This window comes from Rana temporaria, chromosome 2 (genome assembly GCF_905171775.1).
Source record: "Rana temporaria chromosome 2, aRanTem1.1, whole genome shotgun sequence".
Taxonomy (NCBI): Eukaryota; Metazoa; Chordata; class Amphibia; order Anura; family Ranidae; genus Rana; species Rana temporaria.
In genome coordinates, this window is record NC_053490.1 from 495,699,444 (window position 1) to 495,723,889 (window position 24,446).

The 24,446-nt window shown below is 42.8% G+C and overlaps 1 protein-coding gene across 1 annotated transcript in view; it reads right to left on the reverse strand.

Moving 5' to 3' along the window:
- Positions 1-2,702: 2,702 nt before the first annotated feature.
- ADAMTS5 (ADAM metallopeptidase with thrombospondin type 1 motif 5) overlaps positions 2,703-24,446 on the reverse strand; it is a 180,599-nt gene continuing 158,855 nt past the window's right edge. Inside the window, exon 8 of the mRNA XM_040338840.1 lies at positions 2,703-4,865. Coding sequence (XP_040194774.1) covers positions 4,310-4,865 — 556 coding nt within the window. The 3' untranslated portion in view covers positions 2,703-4,309. The remainder of the gene's footprint in view (positions 4,866-24,446) is intronic.

Below are 24,446 nucleotides of genomic sequence, written 5' to 3' on the forward strand. Positions count from 1 at the left end.
CTAACAAATTAGAAAAAGCAACCAACATTCTTACAATGAAAAATGTTTAACTATTTGTTACTATTGTATACCCAGCTTAAACTAACTCTTCCCTACTTTATTCAAACTCTGAAAAAAATTGCAGAAGTTGGCAAAAGTTATACAAATTAGGTCAAGCTTAGGAGTTTTTTAACCAACAATGAAAGACAATTGCTATGGATTACTGCATTTTGTGCTCTGCCCTGTGCTTTTATTATTTCACTGAGCCAGTAAACTAAAATTCTAACAGTTTTACACACTAGAATGGGAGAAACCATTGGAGACACTCTGGAATATAGTCTGGTGGACAGGGCAGAGCTGGGTATCAGAAGAATGTGAAGTTTTTATCCTCCATTGGATACCTGTTGCACTGCATCATAACTCCCTCAGACCTGATGTTACTTAGAATGGTTTATGAAACCATAAACCAGTTGGGAATGAATAAATTATAGACTGTCTAAGCATGGTCATGTTGGATAACAGAAAAGGCTTGTGTCTCACTGAAAACGTTTATAGGTTATGTTGTAATAAATGTCTGTAAGTGTGTTAAAAATGTAATAGGCAGAGGGAGTCTTTGATGTCAACTCAATGGCTCTTGGCCCTAATGTGACCTGTTCAGTCTTGATTCCTTTTCCCAGATGGGAGAAAGTGTCAGCCATTTGTAAAGTCCACCCTTTATACTCACCTCCCCAAGGCTCTCTTGCCATTCCCTCTGTGGCCACCATGGTAAAATACCTATGCTTCCAGGTATGGGGAACCATGTGGCATTCACCCATGATGCAGTGCCCAGGTCTAGCAGCCAGTCGCTTGGCCTGAGCACTGTAACATGACAGAGGGGACAGCATCACCACTTCTTCAAGCTCAAACATAAGCTGACACCGGGTGTTATGGTGAAGACTGTGATAAAGGAAAGAGCAGTGGAAAAATGCTAGAGAGGTTAGTATAAAGTGGTTGGGCTTTATATAGACACTGTCAATTTGCCCTAACGTGCCTCTTTCAATTTAAATTATACTGTAAAACAAAGTCACTTTTAATTCATATTTCAGGTGGAGTGATTTAAGAAAACAACTTAAAAAATGTAACTATTGCAGTCAAGTGCCAGATACCCTCAGTATGCCAATGGACATTTATTGAATGGTATCTGACAAGACAAAATATTCCAGGACATTTCTAACAAATAGTTAGAGTAGTGGCTTTTGCCCTAACATCACTCCCCTAAAAGCCTTTTGCTAAGATCAAATGACCAGCCTAAATTTCCTACATTTTTTATTTTATAATCTGGAAATTTAAAATATGAGTGACTTTATTTTACACTTAGTAAGGCAAAAAACAGCAACAAGTTAAGTTAATTAAGCCTTGCCTAATACTATGAGTATAGTAACTTTAACTTGTTTGTAATTGTTATTAGTATCTATTTTTTACCATTTGACCTAAATTTTAAGCTTACTGGCCCATGAAACTTCAACAAACCAAATTCTGACATATAAATTACTTTTACTTTCAACTTAAACACTATTCTGGTATGACCAAAGTTCTCATCTTGTTGAATGACAGCAGAATAAAATGTCATTATTTTTGACAGAACTGCAGTCAGAATTAAACTGGTAGTTTGTTGTGTTGATTTACTAAAGAAATAATTTATACCCAGCAAGATTTGGATGAAATCCTGTTTTCACAATTCACTGAATCTACTTGGCTGTCTGAAGTCAATAAACACTAATGTAAAAGTGGCTCCAATAGTTACCATGTTCTTTCTGTTCTTAATTTGCTTTTAGTGTTATCAGGACAAATAATACACTGACAGTAATACATTCAAACTGGAATACAGCTATTTATAATGAAAGGACATTCTCTTTTTGAATAGGCACTGGCCTTCAGTAATATGGAGCAGTCAATGCACCAGAGCAATCAATGGTTCTTTTGACCACACTAAACTGCTGAAATCTAATTGGTTGCTGTTGTGCATTGTACACCAGTGCCATTTTATAACGTTGGGCTTAAAGTGGAACTATGGGAGAAAAAAAATTATATAATGCAGTCTGTTACTAACTTTAACAATGCAGATTTTGTTCCCCATCCCTCTGTAACATAGTTGCTTTGTCTGCTGATCCTGCCGGTAGATCTGGTAGGTTTCCCCTTCCTGTAACAGGGTGACCTGTTGTTGCAATTTTTATGACACGCTGTATTTGCGCAGCAATTTTTCAAACATGTAAATTTAAACAAAACATAATATTTACCCCAATTTTTTGTATAATGTGAAAGATGATGTTATGCTGAGTAAATTGATACCAAACATGTCACGCTTTAAAATTGCGCACACTCGTGGAATGGCACCAAACTACAATACCTAAAAATCTTCCTAGGCGATGCTTTAAATCTTTTTACAGATCACCAGTTTAGAGTTACAGAGGAGCTATAGCTCTAGACATATTGCTCTTGCTCTAATGATCACAGCAAAACCTCACATGTGTGATTTGAACGCAATTTACATATGCGGACGCAACATATGTATGCGCTAGCTTCTGTGTGCAAGCACGAGGAGATGGGGACCTTTTTTTTTCACTGTTTATTTAATTTAAATTTATTTTTATACTTTCCCTTTTTTTTTGATAATTTTGTTCTTATTACAAGGAATGTAAACATCCCTTTTAATAGGAATAGGACACAACAGGTCCTCTTTATGGAGATATGGGGTCTATAAGTCGCCACATCTCTCCTCTATGGTGGAAAGCCTGAGATAAAGGAAAGAAAAAAATCTCAGGCTTTTCAGTAATAAAAGTGCTGGAAGTGATGTCATGAAATCACTTTCGGCCTCGAGGGTCATAGCGATACCCGGGGAAAAAAAACTGCCACTTTTGCTGGACATCTTGATTTGTTACAAGAAGAGAAAAAAAAAAACAGATCCACTTGCAGGAGCAACGGGTATTAAGAAACACATTACCAGGTACTCAGAAAATGAATAACCGTTGTATTGATGCTACTGACAGACTACATCATATATGTCATTTTTGATTTTACCCATAGATACATTTTAATTAAATAAGGCAATACAATGGTCATTGATGTGCACAGTTTTGCAACCAGATTGAATCAGTTTAAAGCAGATCAATTGCTAAACTGTTTCTGTTGTTGATTGCCCTTTGCACATCACTCTTTATCTATTCAATTTAAAAAAAAAAGCTATTCACTGAAAATATATGTCTCCAAGTAGCTGATAGCACCTTATATTAGTTTTAAGCTCAGTACATGAAGAAATATATTACACAGAGAAACTGCTTTGTTTTCATGGAGACTTTGTTTCTATTGATTGTACAGCCTTTTTATATAGAATAGATCAGGCAGCTGTTGACTGTGACCAGCAAGCCCTGTTCATAATACAATAACCTATAATAATATAGGACTGTCTTTTCGATAAAGGTATATAAGATTACCTCTAAAAATTATATACACTACCTTGAGCACCTGAGCTCTCAAAGTATTTTTTTTTTTTATTTCCTCTAGCCATATTTACACAGAAAAATAACCTTTTGAAATAATAAAAAAATAATGTGTCCAGACAGAGAGAATGTCATATTGCCTAACACTCGTTTGATCGCTTCTGTTTTGGAAATTAAAACGTCGATGCCCTTTACATTTGTTTTGTTTTTTAAACTAAAACCGATGCCTGTACCTTTCATTTCGATTGGTTGTTACAATTTGTAAACAAATGTCTAAAGATAACACAAGCTGGTCGGCAAAAACTCAAAAAACCAGAAGGGTAAAAACAAAAACATTGGGCTAATGAAGAGCAGCAAGCTCTGTTTTTCCAGTAAAAACCTGCAGCTGTTTTCTGAAACAAATGGCAATAGTTAACTCAGCTACAGATCTACTTTGGTCAATCACTCTGCTTAACAGAAGAAGCAAGTGACATGTAAAGTGACACACCAATTGACAAGTATTTACAAAACACCACAAATATAACCTACATGCCATCCAAAAGTATACGTTAGCAGATGTTCTTGAAGGCTTTCTTCTCTAGAGGTAGGTGATGTCGATGTGACATGAACAAAACCTGTTTCCAAACCATCACCTACTTGCTGAGGTTCTACGCTGACTTTCGAGGTTTGCTGGACAGCCCGAGTTTATTTGTCTTAAAGGATATCTCCCTTTGAGGCCCGTATTCCATAGAGCCCTTACATTGTTTCGGGACAGCCCATACAAAACCTTAACTAAACCTTAACATCTGTCTTGCTAGATCTACTTATACACAGTAGTTAGAACTGTGTCATTGAAGACAAAGTTTATCCTTTGGTTAACACTTCTTGAGTAAGCATTGCTTAAATGCCGATGGTCTTTGAGAAAGTAGACATCCCTTTGCCAGCTTTCCTTGTCCATCTTGGCATTGGACAGTTCTGGTGTGCCAGCCTGTGTCACATGTTCTAGAGCAGGAAAGCCATGGGCCGGTCACCCACTGTGGTTGGTTACTCTGGGGAACAACATTATTGTTTATGGTGTTTGTGGTGGTACTTTGTTTGGCTGGTACAAAGAAGCTGTAACGTACATCTATTGGTTTACTGACATCAGTAGCTAGAATCTGTACGATGATCACCTCCTTGGTGGCTGAATGGCCCATACTATGGAAGGAATCCTCGACATGGCTCCAACCACTATAGTTCATGGCAAAACCATTAGTTTCCATGATGGTCTCAGAAGTAGAGATCATGTATTTCCCATTGATGATATACTCTCCTGTCTTCTTTTTTAATGCCATGTAAGCTGTAAACTTGGTCTGATCTTTGGCCTTGTATTGTTTCACTTTGATGTGGGTAGCTCCCTCTGGGATCTTTACAATATCCGTGTAGCCTTTGCTGTAAAATAAGAGAAGAGATAATTATGAGCTTACCTTTGGACTATATGGTGCCCGGTGCTCTCAGGTCAAGGGTATACTGTAGGCTTTTTATAGATTTTCGTATAAGTATATACATGTCATCAGCAAGCGATTGTAAAGGTTCTATTTTTTTTATAAATAACAAACATGTCATACTTACCTCCACTGTGCCATCTTCTGGGGTCCCCCGGCGGCTCTCGCGGCTCCTCTCCACATCAGATAACCCCCTAGGAGAATCACTCTCCCGGGGGGTCACCTTGCGGGCGTGCTCCTGAGTCCAGCATTCAGCGTCCATAGCTGCCGAATGCAGGAGCCAGGCCCGCCCCCCCAGCGCCCACGTCATTGGATTTGATTGACAGCAGCGGGAGCCAATGGCTGCGCTGCTATCAATCTATCCAATCAAGAGCCAAGAACCCCAGGCAGAGTGACAGCGCATCCTCGCAGTGGGACATTGCAGGGCTCAGGTGAGTAAAACGTGGGGCTGGTGACTGGCAGAACAGGAGGATTTACAACCCCTTTAAGGTGCGTTATGATTTTTGAAACATTAGAGTTGGTTTACTAAAGAAGTAGAACATATTCAATATGCAGGGGAAATTTCATGTAGCTTAACTGAATGTGACGTGAAATCAATTTTTTGTAGGGCTGTTACTGATCAAAATGTTTGTGTTCGATAAATCTTTTTTTTTTTTTTTAATCGATTAATCGACTAATTTCAATTAATTATAACACACATACAGATCAAACTACTTTTAGCTGATCTCCTTGCAGGCTGATTCCCAGTGCAGCTACCAACCACTGGAAAAATGGATAGCAGGATACAAAAAACACACAAAGGCAGCGCTCAATGGGAATAGCATTAAAACTTTTATAGTCTTCAAGTAGGTAACCAAATAAATATTGCACTGGAGATAAAATCGATGTAGCTACATAAACTGTAAAAATGGTGCGAGTAATACCAAACGGTACCAAAAGCAGTCATAAAAACATGTAGCTAAGTATGATACTGGTATAAAAATGTGCCCAACTATATCACTGCTGAATGCAGATGAGGAGAGGTTAACATCAGTCCCTCGGCATGTAGATGTCCCATGAAGGGAACTATCACAACTCCCAGTGGATGGTTGTGGAATCCCAGGTTGATAGAGGGAAGTGATAGAGGGAAGTGTAACAGCCCTTGCGTGTGGCAGATAGTAAGGTGGCGCCAGCATGCAGATATAAAGGCACAGCAAAGGAGCCCTTCAGATGGACACGGCAAGCCCCGCCGGTGTCCGTGACGTTACTGGATCTCCAATGGAACTCCCTGAAGGCCCAGAAGCCGGCGGAGAGGTGAGTACCATTCAAAAGAATTTTAATCGATCAAAAAGATTTTGATCGATCAAAACAATTAAAGATTAATCAATGAATTAAAAGTTAATTTGCACAGCCCTATTTTTTTGGATTATTGCTTGCACATGTTTGGATGATAGAAGTCAGCACAGCATCACCGCATTCACTAAGGGTTCATTCACAGCAACCGTTAGGGTGCAGTTGAAACACGCTTTCAATGCCCCCCCCCCCAACTATTACCCTCTTTAGCTGCAGAGACAGCAGCCGGGGTGAACACATGCCATGACTATGGCAGGAAATATACCCCCTATTGCTTTTGGCATGCATACCCCCCAGCGAACGCAACCCATTCAAGTGCATAAGAATGCTCTGCAAGGGCAGATGTCATTCTCCGGAGACCTGCCAAAGCATGGTCCAACCAGATACTAGATAGGGTTATTTAATGAATGTACCTTAATAAAAGCTTCTGTCTGCATTACAGTTGCCAACAAACAGCACTGGAAATGGCAGGCCATATACCAGCAACACCATGCAACTCATGGTTTCGCTCAAATCCCCCCTTGCTGTCTATGTCTTGTGGCTGCAAAAGCTGACTGGGAAACTCTTTAGTCTTCTTTTGTGCCCTGATGCTGTTAAGGCATAGATAGCACAAGGGGGCTGAGGGGGATGAGTTACATTGCGTTGGTGGTAAATGATTGCGATTTTGTTGTTAACTGGCTGAAATTTAAAGTGGAACTTCACTTGCTACTGGAAGTTCTGCTGATTGTCCTCCTGCCCCTCCTTTTATTTTTCTTTAATTCTGGGAGTGGGTGCCTAGTTTTGACAGGTACCGACTCACACTTCTGCTTAACTTTCCTAGGCGGCCCCCTCACCACCCGCAACCTGCCTCGGGATCATTCACAGTGAGTGCAACGTGGCTCATGCATGCACAGTGAGAAGCCGACTTCCCACAGTCAACATGACCTGAAGACCAGCGAAAAACCAGCCTGGGTTATGACAGCACTGGATCCCTAAACTACAATGGCAATTGGTGGCATATTTTTTGGGTGGCGGCAATCCACCGCCGTTATCCACCCCCCCCAGTCGGTAAGCTTCCCCTGCATCTCCTCCCTCCTCCTCGGCGGCCAATAGGAACGCGTCACCTTTCGGCTAATCGGGTGACGCTTCCTGATTGGACAAGAGGAGAATTAGGAAGACAATAGAGAATATTAATTTGCTATTGTTACACAACTGGGTAGGCTCAGGATGCAGTGCTCTGCGCCCCAAGCCCAGACTTTTTTTAAGCCAATTAGAGCGGGCTGCCACTGCTGAGCTGATAAGTGTCTTTTTATTAAAACTCAAGCAACATACAGTATTTGTAGCTGGCCCAACACGAGATGACCCAAGAATCTTTGAGAAATCAAAGGAGCCAGGTAGAATAAAAAGTACACTGAACAGTGACTGCAGCCAATCAGTTGCGGTCCCTGTTCAGGTATTCTGACAGCTGCAGGTATCGGCAATAAGGATAAAATAGCTGACAGCGGAAGATTCGTTCATCTGCACTATTTAGCATAGATAGATGGGGCAATTTATAGATTTTCTCTTAACTGAACGAGAAAATGTTACGTATATGACCAGCTTTACATTTTGTTTTACTGGCTGCTGGATTTAATAGATTGGGAGAGAAGGGTGAGGGAGCCCATTTAGACCCCTTTCACATTGGGGGATTTTTCAGGCGTTAAAAATAGCGCCTGTAAAGCGCCTGAAAAATGGCTCCCCTGCAGTCTCAGTGTGAAAGCCCAAGGGCTTTCACACTGAGACGATGCGCTGGCTGGACGTTAAAAAAACTCCTGCAAGCAGCATCTTTGGAGCGGTGAAAGAGAGGTGTGTACACCGCTCCTCCACCGCTCCTGCCCATTGAAATGAATGGGCAGCACGGCCAAAATGCGCTTTGCCAGCGGTTTTAACCCTCTTTAGGCCACTAGCGGGGGTTAAAAGCGCCCCGCTATCGGCTGAATACCTCCGCAAAAACGACGGTAAAGCGCCGCCTCAGTGTGAAAGCAGCCTAAAAGACATTGGGGTTTATTTACTAAAACTGGAGCATTCACTCACAACCTGATACAGCTGTGCACAGGGACAGATTTGCTCTCCCTGCCACCCCAAGGCCAGGTTAGTTCAAATATGTTTTGTTAGTTTTTTTACTTTTTTATCACTTTTTTTATTTTTATTTATTTGTAGCTTATCGCTTACTTTTTTTGATTTTTGTATCATTTTCTTATTATTTTTCTTATTCTTTCCTTTTTTATTTTATTAATTTAATTATTATTTCTTATTATTTATTTATCAATTTTTTTTCACTTAACTTTTTTGCTATCACACAGGAGAAAAACATTTTCTGTGTGATAGCAATTGGAGGTGACATGTTCTCTTTATTGACCCTGTCACCTCCAAAACAGGAGTCCTAGCACTGTGCTAGAACTCCTGTCACAGCTGAGATGGGAAGAGCACAGCTCTCCCCTCTCACTTCATACATCGGCAGCAGGGACAGGAGACAGACTCGGTGGCCGGGGGGAGGACGGAGTCCCGAAGACAGAGCCAGCAGAGAGAGGTATGTGGGGTGGGGGGGGGAGAGGGGAGGATGGACGGGAGCACATATTTTACAAGTGATTGCGGCGACATCGACGCAATCACTTGTTAACGAGCGAGCGGTTTCCCCCATAACTTACCACCCTTAACTGTATGTCCTGGGCATCGGGGGACTCCATGCCACTGCCACCCCTTGGAGCCCTGCCGCCCCAAGGCCTGGCCTCAGTGGCCTTGTGGGAAATCCGGGCCTGGCTGTGCATATCCGCTTCTAACTTTAGATTGTACAATTAAGGTTTGCCAATAAAACCTGGAAGCTGATTGGTTTCTATGCAGAGCTGCAGCAGATTTTGCACTCTCCAGTTTTAGTAAATAACCCCTCTTATAGTGCAACGAAAAATGTAAAATCACACAGAGGGCGGAGGTGATCTTTTTCGTGTTCGATCTTTTAATTCTTAATGAATTGAATCCAGTTATGGGCTATTTAGAAAAAAATGTTTTAGTGTCCTGATTTGCATTCTGTTGACAGCTGTCTTTTTTTCTGCTTCTCATCGTTCTCTATAAAAACTGCATTCCGCTAGTTACATCCCCCCTCCATAGCCATACCTACAACAAATGCTGCGGTATCCATATAAATAAGCACATAAATATATTTAATTTCTGCCACCACATGAAAGGGTAATCATGCAGCATATCAAGCGTAGAAAATAATCACATCATCTCCCTTGGACTCTTTATACTTGACAAATATGATTCTATGATTTCATTTCCAATTCCCTGCCAACATTAACTTCCTGCGGAGAATGCCGCTGCTTAGCTCACTTCAACACAACTAGACAATATTGCTGATTTTATCCTGTATGGGATGAGCTGCTTTCTCTTGTGGAACATCGCTCCCCCTCTGCCCGCACTGAGCTGGGTTTACAGCGCAGTTCACGTGAATGCTTTTAGCATATAGAACTCTGCGTTTGATCCTTCGATCCTAACGAGGAGCTGATTTAAATTATGAAAAGCTTTTGGCACAAAAGGAATGCTTTTAGTGGAGGTCTTTCAATTTTGTCAGAAGGGGCAGTTCTGAATTATTGATCCACTCCGGTCTAATGTTGGATGTCTCTCTTTTTCTGTACATTGTTTCTTTGGTATCCCGCATCCAAGAGCCTGATATTGCTGATGTGTGCTGTGTACAGGCAGCCCACAAGACTCTTTTGTGACCCCAAAATCCCTCGATCTGCTGCTAGCCAAATGCTGCCTCTTTTGGATCTTCTGTACAGAAAGACGTGCATGGGGACTGTCATCAGCTGTGATCAAAGAGGAACTTAATTATTAAGAAGGAAGTCACTTGAAAGACCAGCTACGGTTTTAAAAAAAAGGGGCTGTTGGAATCAGGAGATACAACAAAGTAATGCTTTTTCCTATTTCTTGACAGTACGTGGAAATGAATCCTGAATATTTTGTGCCCAGTACACATTCCCTTTACTATATCATCATGACTTAAAACCTAAAACTAACTATTCCAAAAAATAATTCTCTTTACCCTTTCTCATACTTATCCTGCCTAATCTATATAAAAAGGATGCATGCTTACCAGAGGCGGCTGGTGCTCAACATTATTGGGGGGGTACAAACAAACTGACAAAAAAATCCCATTAATTGCAGCCACTGTGCCCATCAAACGCAGCCACTGTGCCCATCAAGCGCAGCCACTGTGCCCATCAAACGCAGCTACTGTGCCCATCAAACGCAGCTACTGTGCCCATCAATCGCTGCCACTGTGCCATCAAACGCAGCCACTGTGCCATCAAACGCAGCCACTGTGCCCATCAAATGCAGCCACTGTGCCATCAAACGCAGCCACTGTGCCCATCAAATGCAGCCACTGTGCCATCAAACGCAGACTCTGTGCCCATCAAATGCAGCCATTGTGCCCAAAAAACGCAGTCACTGTGCCCATCAAATGCAGCCACTGTGCCATCAAACGCAGCCACTGTGCCCATCAAATGCAGCCACTGTGCCATCAAACGCAGTCACTGTGCCCATCAAATGCAGCCACTGTGCCATCAAACGCAGACTCTGTGCCCATCAAATGCAGCCATTGTGCCCAAAAAACGCAGTCACTGTGCCCATCAAATGCAGCCACTGTGCCATCAATTTCTGCCAGTGTGCCCATCAATTTTCACTGCTGTGCCCATCAATTGCTGCTAGTGTGCCCATCAATTGCTGCCACTGTACCCATCAGATGCTGCCAGTGTGCATCACCCACCCACCAGGCACTTACCTTGTCTCGGTGGGGCAGCGAACTTTCACTCTCTCTACCCATTTCTGTAATTTCATTCCTACCCACGCCGATCGGTGGTAAACTGTGTCCTTTGGACACATCGCAACATCAATCAGGGTAAAGAGTCGATGACGTGATCTCTTTACCATGTGATCAGCTGTGTCCAATCACAGCTGATCACGTGTAAACAAGTGCTGATTAACAGCATGTCCTTTCCTTAATGCTGTCAGTGTCTGAGGAAAGGAAAGCCAATAATAGGCTTTATAGTTACAGGGGACATTTACACTGATAGTTAGTGCCCTGATCATCAGTGCAGCCCCATCAGTGCAGCATATCAGTTTCGATCAGTGCTTATCAGTGCAGCATATCAGTGCCACCTGTCAGTACTTCCCATCAGTGCAGCCTCATCAGTGATTATCAGTGCAGCACATCAGTGCCGCCTCATCAGTGTCTATCACTGCAGCCTCATCAGTGCCCATAAGTGCTGCCTCATCAGTGCCCATAAGTGCCGCCTCATCAGTGCCCATCAGTGCAGACTCATCAGTGCCCATCAATGCAGACCATTAGCGCAGCCTATCGGTCCCCACCAGTGCAGCTTCGTCAGCACACATCAGTGAAGAAGAAACATTTCTTACTTGCAAAATGTTATAATAAAAACTAATGCCGATCATTTTTCGGCATGAAAAAAAACTTTGTTTTTCAGCATGTCCAAAAAACAAAGTTTTTCCAACTTCATCATTAAAAACGAAGTTGCCCACACACCATCGTTTATAAAAAATGATGAACAAAGCGCGGTGACGTACAACACGTACGACGGCACTCTAAAGGGGAAGTTCTATTCGCCTTGGGGCTGCTTTAGCTGATTCCTTGTTAGTAAAAGACGATTCGCGCTTTTCTGTCTGTTACAGCGTGATGAATGTGCTTACTCCATTATGAACGGTAGTTTTACCAGAATGAGCGCTCCCGTCTCATAACTTGCTTCTGGGCATGCGCGGGTTTAAAACGTTGTTTTAGCCCACACACGATCATTTTTTACAACCCGAAAAACTACATTTTTTAAAATGATGTTAAAAAATGCAACATGTTCGAATTTTTTTTTTTGTCGTTTTTCAGAAGCCGAAAAATTTGGTGTAGCCCACACACGATCAATTTAAATTACGTTTTTAAAAATGTCTTTTTTTTTAATGCCGAAAAATGATAAAGAAACGTATTTTTTTTTTCAAAATGTTTGGTCTTTTTGTTTAGCAAAAAAATGTAAAAAACTTAATGGTGATTAAATATCACCAAAAGAAAGTTCTATCTGCCTCATAAAAAATGAGGAAAATTGAATTTGAGTACAGTGCTGCATGACCCCGCAGTTGTCATTCTAGCCCTGGTTCACACTGGGTACGATTTGAAACGATTTGAGATGCGATTTGACATGTCAAATCGCATCTCAAATCGGCGGCAATTGTCGGCAATGGCACTGTCCTAATCAGTGCGACGCCCAGGGCAGGACTTAGGGTGGTGGGGGCCCCTGGGCTTGAGTGTTGAAGGGGCCCCCTGGAGCCGAGAATTGGGGGGGATCGAAGTTGTTGAGCGGGGGGGGGGCGAATTGAAGTTGTTGAGCGGGGGGGAGCGCATTAAAGTTGTTGAGCGGGGGGGGATTTTGCAGTTGTTGAGGGGGGGAGTGCCTCTCACCTGTGCCAACAGCCGGGGCCACAGACTGTCATTAGCCCGGCTCTCTGCTTTCTTCCCTTCAGCAGCCACAGTCCTCCACACACCACTCCGGTTCCTCCTGCTTCCGTGCTGCCTCCTCTTGCAGTGCGGGAAAATTAACCCTTTTGCGGGCCTTCGGGAAGAAGCTGTCTGTGCGGGAAAGTCCCACAGAATCTGTGCGTGTTTGGAGGTATGCGCAGGGCCGCCATCAGGAATTTTGGGGCCCCTTGCACAGCTTAAGGCATGGGCCCCCTGAAGCAGAGAACCTAGGGGGGGTGGGGGTGCTGCCGCCTGAAATTGAGAAGCGTGGGGGCTGCCGCAAATTGAGAAGCGGGGGGGCCTTTACAAAAAAAAGAAGAAATAAAGAAGAAAACAAATATATATAAATATATGTAGCCATCCGGGGCACTGGGGACCTCTGGGCCTTTTAATAAAAAGAAAAAATAAACCTCTGGGCCCTTTAATAATAAAAAAAAAAAAAACATTTATAAAAAATACATAAAAAAAGGGAGGTTGCCAAACCCGGGGGCCCTGGGGACCTCTGGGCCCCTGGGAACCTCTGGGCCTTTTAATAAAAAATAAAAAAATAAACAAAAATAAACATTTATAAAAAAAATAAAAAAGGGGGGGTTGCCACATGGGGCCCTGGGGACCTCTGAGCCCTTTAATAAAAAAAAAAATATATATATATAAAAAAAAAAAAAAAAAGGTGGGTTGCCATCCGGGGGCCCTGGAGACCCCTGGGCCCTTTAATAATAATAATAAAATATATATATATATACAAATATATATAAATATATATATATATATATATATATACACATATACATATATATATATATTATATATATAAAAATAAAAAATATATAAAAAAAACATTTTTTTACAAAAAATAAATAAAAAAAAGGGGGGTTGCCATCCGGGGCCCTGGAGACCCCTGGGCCCTTTAATAATAATAATAAAAATATATATATATATATATATATATATATATATATATATATACACATATACATATATATATATATTATATATATAAAAATAAAAAATATATAAAAAAAACATTTTTTTACAAAAAATAAATAAAAAAAAGGGGGGTTGCCATCCAGGGCCCTGGAGACCCCTGGGCCCTTTAATAATAATAATAAAAAAAAAAAAAAAAAATATATATATATATATATATATATATATATATATTATATATATAAAAATAAAAAATATATAAAAAAAAAACATTTTTTTACAAAAAATAAATAAAAAAAAGGGGGGTTGCCGTCCGGGGCCCTGGGGGCCTCTGGGGACCTCCGGACCCCTAAAAAAAAAAAAAAAAAAAAAAAAAAAAAATTTTTTTTTTTTTTTTTTTAAAGGGGGCCCCCTATTGGGTGGGGCCCCTGGGCTTGAGCCCAGTCAAGGCCAATGGTAAGTCCGGCCCTGGCGACGCCGCATCTGCGATTTCAAAAGGTAGTTCCTGTACTACTTTTTGCGATTTCGGGCCGCGATTTACATTAAATTGCGGCCGAAATCGCGGCAAATCGCGGCAAAATTGAATTCGCAGCAGTGTGAACCTAGGCTCAAAGTGTGACAGCTCTGAAAGCTGAACATTGGCCTGGGCAGGAGGGTTTTCTTCTTAACAAAATTGAGTTTTTTGTTATGGATACCCAAATACCCAGAGCAGAAACCACTTAATCTTTCTCGCCCTAATTATCACTACTATTTGATAAAAATGTCTTCCATCACATTGTCTAGGTCACGGGGACATTTCTATAAACTGGCTTTTATACACCACAATCCCTATATGACAGTGCATTTTATTTATAGACCAAATTATGCCAATCCACTGGGGATAATAGCTAATTTCCTCTTTGAACAAACACTTCAAAGGGTAAATATGATAACATTTTAATAGTCACTTCGGCATTGTTTATGACTGGCGGCTCAGGAACACCCACTTTTCTGGAAATTATCGCTGCAGACAAAGATGCAGAGAGAAAAGCAGAATAATCATATCTCCAAACACATAGAGAGAGAGGGCTCTTCTATTGGGAAATCACAGAACTAATAGATAAATAGTGGAGTGCCAGAAATTACATCTGATGACAAGGACAGCAATGAATCAGGCCTCTTCAGACATAATTTGAACAGATTACCAATTAAGCGTCGAAAGGTTTTCAACAGAAGCTGCATGTCATCCAGAAACTCCTTTTATGTTAATTTATACACAAAACATATGGAAGATCTGCCAACATTTCTAGGTGATATGCAAGGCAATCTTCTCCCTGCCTGGTCTACCATAACTACCCTTGATTAGCCCTGAAACTCCTCTACCTCTTGTTTTTCGTGAAGCACCATCTAGTTAGTGGGAACCATGTCATAATCTGTCTGAGATTTATTATTATATTATGATGAAACCATCAAGAGAAGAAGAAGATCCCCCGTAGACTAAAAAGCTTGATAATGTCCTATCTGGCAATGTAATTATACAGTGCATAATAACCACACTGACCAGGCCAGCAGTGTAGTAGGTACACGTCAGATTGCTAGCTTGGTGTAATGCCGCGTACACACGATCGTTTTTCGGCATGAAAAAAAAACAACGTTTTTAAAAACATAATTTAAAATGATCGTGTGTGGGCTTGACATCGTTTTTCGGCTTCTGAAAAACGACAAAAAAAATTTCGAACATGCTGCATTTTTTAACGTCGTTTTAAAAAAAATAGTTTTTCGGGCTGTAAAAAATGATCGTGTGTGGGCAAAAACAACATTTTAAACCAGCGCATGCCCAGAAGCAAGTTATGAGATGGGAGCGCTCGTTCTGGTAAAACTACCATTCATAATGGAGTAAGCACATTCATCACGCTGTAACAGACAAAAAAGCGCGAATCGTCTTTTACTAACAAGGAATCAGCTAAAAGCAGCCCAAAGGCGAATAGAACTTCCCCTTTAGAGTGCCGTCGTACGTGTTGTACATCACCGCGCTTTGTTCATCATTTTTCAAAAACGATGGTGTGTGGGCAACATCGTTTTTAATGATGAAGTTGGAAAAACTTTGGCCCAGATTCAGTAAGCAATTGCGCCTGCGTAACCATAGTTACGCAGCGCAATTGCTGACTTGCGCCGGCGTAACAAGTTCTCCTGATTCAGAGAAGTCGTTAGGCCGACTGCAGCCTAAAATCTGCGTGGCATAAGGCTCTTATGCCACGCAGATTTTAGGCTGCATTCTTGCGTTGACCGCTAGGGGGTGCTCCCATTGTGGTCAGCGTATAGTATGCAAATTGCATACTTACGCCAATTCACAATGTTGCGCGGGCCCTGCGTACGCAAGTTACGGAGTTTCCGTACGGCGTCTTTAGCGTAAGGCTGCCCCTTCTAATAGTAGGGGCAGCCAATGCTAAAGTATACCCTCCGTTCCCGCGTCGTGAAATTTGAATTTCACGCCGTTTGCGTAAGTGATACGTGAATGGCGCTGGACGCCATTCACGTTCACTTTGAAGCAAATGACGTCCTTGCGACGTCATTTGCCGCAATGCACGTCGGGAAAGTTTCCCGACGGCGCATGCACTTTACGATCGGCGCGGGAACGCGCCTAATTTAAATGATTCCCGCCCCCGGCGGGATCATTTACATTGCGCGCGCTTACGCCGGGCAATTTTGCCGGCACGCCCTTGCAATTTACGGAGCTACTGCTCCGTGAATCGAGGGCAGCGCAAAATATTTGCGGGGGCGCAGGGCAAAAGCGCAGATCTCTTTGAATCCGGGCCTTTGTTTTTTGGACATGCTAAAAAACAACGTTTTTTTTTCATGCCGAAAAACGATCGTGTGTACGCTGCATAAGGGTTGTCAGCTCATTGCTTTAGAAGAGCAATTATACTCACTTCTCAGGTGGCACATGTCTCCTACCCAGGGCTTTTTTTCAGCGGGGGCTGAAATGCAAAATCACGTTATATTACGTGATTTTGCGCAGCCGAGCCGACCTGCCGCCGTAAAACTATATATATATATATATATATATATATATATATATATATATATATATATACAATACAAGTATACAGTTGTGCTCATAAGTTTACATACCCTGGCAGAATTTATGATTTCTTGGCCAGTTTTCCTGGTTAGTGTTTGGCTGAAGCCATTTATTATCAATCAACTGTGTTTACTCTTTTTAAATCATAATGGCAACAGAAACTACCCAAATGACCCTGATCAAAAGTTTACATACCCCAGTTCTTAAAGTCCGAGGGTGCCCGCGATGTCGGCAGCCGAAGCTGATCTGTCAGTTGACACTCGGCTGCTGCCGCCGCCATCCTCGGTAAGGGAATCAAGAAGTGAAGCCTTGTGGCTTCACTTCCTGGTTCCCTACTACACATGCGCGAGTCGTGCTGCGCATCCTCACTGTTCCTTGCTGTCTTTTGGGATAGCAGGGGAGGACAGAGTAGGTGCCGGAAGTGGCGTAGGTCACCTCGATCACCAAGGTGATCTATGCCCGGAAGTGGGAGCAAATTCTTGAATTACACAGATATCTGCTCCCTCCTCCCCCCTAAAAGGTGCCAAATGTGAAACCAGGGGGGGGGGGGTTCCAAAAAGTGGAAGTTCCATTTTTGGGTGGAACTCCACTTTAATACCGTGTGTTGCCCTCTTTAATATCAATGACAGCTTGAAGTTTTTTGTGGTATTTGTGGATGAAGCTCTTTATCTTCTCAGATGATAAAACTGCCCATTCCTCTGGGCAAAAATCCTCCAGTTCCTGTAAATTCTTGGGCTGTCTTACATGACCTGCACTTTTGAGATCTCCCCATTGTGGCTCAATGATATTGAGGTCAGGAGACTCCAGAACCTTCAATTTAGTCTGCGGTAGCCAATAACAGGTAGACTTGGCCTTGTGTTTTGGATCATTATCATGTTGGAATGTCCAAGTTCTTATTTAGCTATTATATATATTTTTATATTTAAACCAAAAAGATTACAAAGCAGTAATTAATATTGTGGAAGTTGGGGAGAATGCAGGCAGCTATAGAGGATTGGGGGGAGCATAAGCGCATCACACAAATATCTGATGACAATACTGGACCTTTTGCAAAGATCAGATTAGACTGATAGAAATTCAAGAGAATCCACAGTATCAAGGACTCGTAACACTGAAAACATCCCAACCTGTAATGAGTGTTGGGTGGACTTACCCTTCAAATATTTTCTGACTTCTAGTTTTATGATATTAAGAGATATGTAAGTCCCCTTAAAATTGCCCTTCACAGTGACACAGGGAAGCTGCCCAACATTTGATGGTACAGAAGTTGTTATGTTGGACACAGAACTCAGAGCTGCAGCTCCTGGGCTCCTAGTCTGGAAATAAAACACTTCTGTCCACCAAAAACTCAGCAGCCAAATCTTTGAAGCAAGAATTGTTTTTTCGGCATCGTGCCCTATAAATAGCAATTCCCTATTTCAATGGAGTCCAATATCTCTAATTACATTTCCACCAACTCAAGTTTTTTCTCAAAATAGCCTACATGAAAGCTGTCCCCAATGCAGAATCTGTTACTCTTACAGGAAACGATGCCTAGTACATCAATAGTCTTTATGGCTTTTAAAATGGTAATAATGGATGTATTTTATTGTGTGCTGAAGCTTGATATCGACAGAAGTTCTTAAACAGCTTGTAAAATTCAATCGAGACATTAATATAAATAAGATCGCTTTGTTAAATTTATCTGAAAAGATCCAAAGTTTATCGTTTACTATAATTGCACAACATTTCTTAGGAGGGTGAAATGTTTCTGCTTTGCATTAACAATTGACAAGCTATGTGTGTTCTGTCATGTTGTGTTGGCCTCTTAGGTGATAAAAAGTACCGTATTTATCGGTGTATACCGCGCACTTTTTTGCCCTTAAAATCAGGGCAAAATCGTGGGTGCGCGATATACGCCGATACCCGCTTCCCACGCTGAGTTTGAACTGCGCCGCCGACATATACCGAGCGCAGTACACTCTGGTACATTCGGGCAGGCTCGGCTTCACTCGCGGTCACGCTCTGTGACGCCTCCTAGCCTTTATGCGTGAGAAGCCGAGCGTGGCCGAACGTGCCCGAGTGTACTGTGCTCGGTATATGTCGGCGGCGCAGTTCAAACTCAGCACGGGAAGCGGGGATTCGACTGAGAGACAGCACGGGAGGACACCACCGAGGCCGCAGACGGACGCCGGACCGGACAAGGCCGCCGATGGACGCCGGGCAAGACACCAACGAGGGGCATTCAAACTGTAAGTATTTTTTTTTTTCAAACATTTCCCTTCTAGGTTGGGGGTGCGCGCTATACGCGGGTGCGCGCAATACCCCAATAAATACGGTATATAATGCTAAAGTAACAGTTAAAGCGAACCTTCACCCTCTCTACCCACTTTCTGTAATTTCATTCCTACCCATCTCCAGAATCTGATATTTATTATTTATGGTCGTTACCCTCTGACCGAGAGTGATGTGGATCACATAAACACGCGTCAAGACTTACAACATAAATAGACCTGAAGTGTGCCTTGGTGGTCTGGTCAGTATGCCAAGAAAAGGGGGCATACCCAAGGTAAGTAATGGGTAGTTAATTGAAGAAGGAAATGCTGAGAAGTGCCCTGAAAAAGGGAAGGGCGGGAGGGTGTCGAATGCGATTAAATGCGCAGACTCACAGACATGAGGTGAGCTGGGAAGAGTCGGCCCAGTGACGTGTAGTACCGCACACTGAACCGACAAAGAGCATGTGTGAGTGGGCTGCTTAAATACCCTCCGGGCTCCTCCCATAAACTCAGGCCACCATACTGGCCTTCTTATTTACCTTTCTTTTAAATGTAGGTAACTTTTTTGCAGCAAAACCAATGACCGCCAACGCCATCTTGAAAGAGGGCAGGGTAGTGGCATAACAAGCTCCAGGCTCCGGAGCCAACAGGGAAAGTGGGACAACCTGTCGGCATAACCCCGAAGACCAAGGCATCCAAAAAAAAAACACTCAAGATAAAACAGTACAAACCAGCGACCGTGGCTGCGCCTTAGTTCATCTCCTGGCTGCAGGACCCCTGACCCTCTGTCAGAACAGTGCTGATTGGCCCTGTGCTGATCACATGCACCCTCCCAAGAAAAAAAAATAACTCTTTAGCAATACACACCAAACTGGGATCAAACCGCCTTTTTATACAATGCAAAGGATTTACCCCTTAGGTACACAGTGAGTATAACAAGCCTGCTTTCCTGCATATACAGACTGATTTTACTGTTGTGGATTTAGTAAAACTTTAAAGGGGTTATAAAGTCTCCAGGTTTTTCTCCCTAATACATTCTGTGCATTAAGGTGAAAAACCTTCTGTGATTGAAATTGCCCCCGGAGCCCTCACTTTTTCATACCGTAGCCGATCCATTCAAGCGCCGTGCAAGAGTGCAGCGACTCCAGCCGCTGTCTCCATCCTCATTAGATAGATTGGCCACTGGCTCCCGCTGCTGTCAATCAAATCCAGTGACACCCCCGTGGGGCGAGTCCTGCTTAATGTGTCAATGGACACAGCAGATGGACTAGGGAGCCCCCATGGAAACTGGCTCTCTGTGGGGGCCGATAAACAGGAGGAGCCAGGAGCACTGACGGGGCACGTCAGAGGAAGAGGATCGGGGCTGCTCTGTGCAAAACCCTTGCACAGAGCAGGTAAGTATGGCATGTTTGTTATATATATAAGGAACCTTTGCAATCACTTTCATTCCATTTTGTTCTGAGAATTAATAAAACATATGAAATGTTACAGGCAGTAGCTTTTGTAAAGGTGAGCTTGCACTCTATGATGTTATGAAGACTTTACTCATTTAGAAAGTATGAACATCAGAACACTTGTAACTGGTAAGCAGAGTTGTGACAAGTTCTGTTCTCGGCAAAGTTCTTTAGAAATAGCTGTTTAAATAGAATGGATTAAGAGCTGGAGTTACTTAAACAAGCGAGCAGTGTTAGTAGTGCATGCAGTAAAGGCCAATTTGCAGGCTAAGGAATTCACTTCTCATTGGCTTTCAGATTTTATTTTCACATTAGCAGCACTCAGTCTTCCATTAGAGCACGGAGAACGGCAGCAACAGCAGATTCAGCGACTTTCATAGCTGAGTGAAGGGAGATATTGGCAGGGTAAGGAAGCTCTTCTATAGTCTGCATTAAAAAGTATCTTACTCAGTTCATTTTAATATCGTCTGTTTAGCCTCACTGCACTGAAGACTTAAAGTGAGCTTGACAGGCGAAACATATTAGATTAGAATCAAGCTTTTACAGATAAGGAGCAATGTGACGGAAAGAACTCTATGCTGTGTCAATCGGTACCATACCAAATGACAAAAACTAAAGACATCTACTATTCTTAAAGCTTTTCCACCTATGTATATCATCTTCTGGATCCTCAGATGATATTAGAACTTCTATAATGTATAAAAGAGGGGCGAGTGGGGGCGAGGGACCAGTAGCTGAAGTTGGACCCGGCGCCACCCATTCAGTGGTTTGGGAGGGACTATCTCGGTACTGATGAAATTGCATAAAACATAATAATGTCAGCTATACAATAAACAAATGGGTTCCGCATACTATCAATTGACTAATTTGGTAAGCGATTATCAATGCTTTTTATCATTTGTTTATTGTATAGCTGATGTTTGTTACATCATTTTATTGCATTACTCTATAGATTGGCAGTCCTGACGAAGCGGCAACCCCGCGAAACTAGTCGACGTTTGACCAATCATTGAAGTGTTTTTATCTGTTCTGCAATTTTTATACATCAATAAACTTTTTTACACTATTATGTTTTATGCAATTTCATCAGTACCGAGATAGTCCCTCCCAAACCACTGAATGGGTGGTGCCGGGTCCAACGTCAGCTACTGGTCCCTCGCCCCCACACGCCCCTCTTTTATTCATAATCGGGATGAAAAGGTACTATTTTTAATTTTTTACACTTGAGGCAATACTTCCCTTTTTGTTCAACTTCTATAATGTATAATTATTCCATACAAGTCTTCTCCTTATTCTCCTCTGAGGCCTCGTACACACGACCATTTTCCTCGACAGAATCCATCAAGAAACTTGGTGGCAGAGCTTTTTTGCCGAGGAAAACGGTCGTGTTTATGTTTTTCATCGAGAAAACTGTCGAGGAACTCGACGAGAAAAAAAGAGAACAAGTTCTCTTTTTCCTCATCGGGAGTCTCAATTTCCTCGTCGTGCTGGTTTTCGACGAGAAACGCGTTTGTGTGTATGCTTAGAAACCCGCGCATGCTCAGAATAAAGTATGAGACGGGAGCACACCTTTGGTAAAAGTAGCGTTTGTAATGGAGATAGCACATTCATCACGCTGTAACAGACTGGAAAGTGCAAATCGTCTCTTACCAAACTTTTACTTAACATGCAGTAACCTGAGATTAGCAAAAGCAGCCCCAAGGGTTGTGCCAGTGGAATCGAACTTCCCCTGCCGTCGTATGTGTTGTACGTCACCGCGTTTGAGAACGACGAGATTTGGTCTTGACAGTGTGTATGCAAGGAAAGCTTGTCAAGTTTCTCGACAAGCCTAACAAGGAACTCGTCGAGGAAAACTATGTTTCTTTTACGACGAGTTCCTCGGTCGTGTGTACGAGGCCTAAGATGCAGATTCCTATTGTTTCAAGCTAAATTGTCTCTTGTAACAGATGTAAGTTATCTCTTAAAGTTTTTTTTTTTTTTAATAACAAACATTTCATACTTACCTTCACTGTGCAGCTCGTTTTTCACAGAGTGGCCCTGACCCTCGACTTCTGGGGTCCCTCTGCAGCTCTCGCGGCTCTTCCTTTTATCATATAACCCCCTAGGAGAAGTGCTCTCCTAGGGGTTACCTTGCTCCTGAGTCCAGCATGTGCGTCCATAGACACGAATGCCAGACTCTGCCTTCACGCCACTGGATTTGATTGACAGCTGCGGGAGCCGATGGCTGCGCTGCTATCAATCTATCCAATCAAGAGTCGGGACCCTGGGCAGAGAGGGACAGCGCGTCTCCGCTGAGTGAATGAAGGGGCTCAGGTAAGTAAAACGGGGGGTTGGGCGGTCACTATATATAACTATATATAACATGTTGAATGCCTGGAATTATTATTTAGGCTGGGTTCACACAATTGCAAATTGGATGCGAGTTCCCCGCATTCAATTCGCAATAGCAGGAGATTTTGACCAGTTTTCTATTGAGCCGGTTCACATATCTCCGCAGCAGGTCCGGTGCAGAAAAATGCTGTGCGGCTTTTGGTCCGTTTCAAGTATGAATTCAGCCCAAAATTTGGGAAAAATCGTTGCGACGCTCGCAGGGAACAAAGCCCGTCACTGTGATAGATCGAGCAGAGGACACAGCCCGCACACACAGAGGGAGGAAATCACAGGATCCTGGGGACAAGGTAAGTAAGCTGGGGACAAGGCAAGTACATGTATCCTGCAATGCAATCCCGAGTGTGGCTCGGGGGTGACCGCTTTTGGTAATGAAAATTCACCTGAGCCACACTCGGGAATACTGCTAGGGAGGTTAATTTGCTGTGAAACAATGAGGAAAATCAGACGATTGTGTACTCCACTTTGAAGTGGTTATAAAGCTTTGTTTTTTTGTTATAAAAATAACAAACATGTCTATACTTACCTGCTCTGTGCAACGGTTTTGGTCTTTTTCTGGAGTCCCCCGCTGATGCTCCAGGCCCCTCTTGCTGCTGCATCCATTGACACAGACAGTGGGACTCGGCCCTGCCCCCCCGAATCAACCAGATTTGATTGACATCAGTGGGAGTCAATTGCTCCCGCTGCTATCAATCTGTCCAATGAGGAGAGAGCCAGCAGCAGAAGCCACTGCGCTTGTGCACATCGTTGGATTAAATGGGTTCAGGTAAGGAAATAGAATGCATTAAGGTAAAAAACCTTAAAGCGGAGGTTCACACAAAAAGTGAACCATTGCTTTTCGGAACCCTCCCCCCCCCCTCTGGTGTCACATTTGGCACCTTTCAAGGGGGAGGGGGGTTCAGATACCTGTATAATACAGGTATTTGCACCCACTTCCGGGCATAGACTCCTGCGGGAGTCATGCCCCTCCCCACACCCCCGCTGTCTTCTGGGAAACACACTGGTCCCAGAAGACAGCAGGGACCAGTGAGGACGCGCAGCTCGACTTGCGCATGTACAGTAGTGAATCGGAAAGTGAAGCCACAACGCCTTCCTTCCTGATTCCCTCACCGAGGCTGGCGATGGGGGCAGCCGAGAGAGGAGCGATTGCTTGCCGACATTGCAGGCACCCTGGACAGGTAAGTGTCCATTTATTAAAAGTCAGCAGCTGCAGTATTTGTAGCTGCTGGCTTTTTTAGGCGGACCTCCTCTTTAAGGCTTTAGGGTCACATTTATGCAATTTATGACAACTGTGTTTAACTGCGCATTACTGCAGTGCAAGGCAAAGTGTGCACTGAGATGTGATATTAATAATTCAACTTTCACCTCAACGCAAGTGGGCAATGCACCAGCACTGCAGTGCACTGCATGCAACACACCGTGCATTGCACATTTAATATGAACACAATCCATATAGTGGCAATAAGCCCTAAGAGATAATGGAATTATCCCACCATGCTCAAAATTTGATTATCTCATATCTGGTTCTGTAACTTTGTTGATAAGCTAATGGACTGACCACTGGAAAAGATCCTTCTGT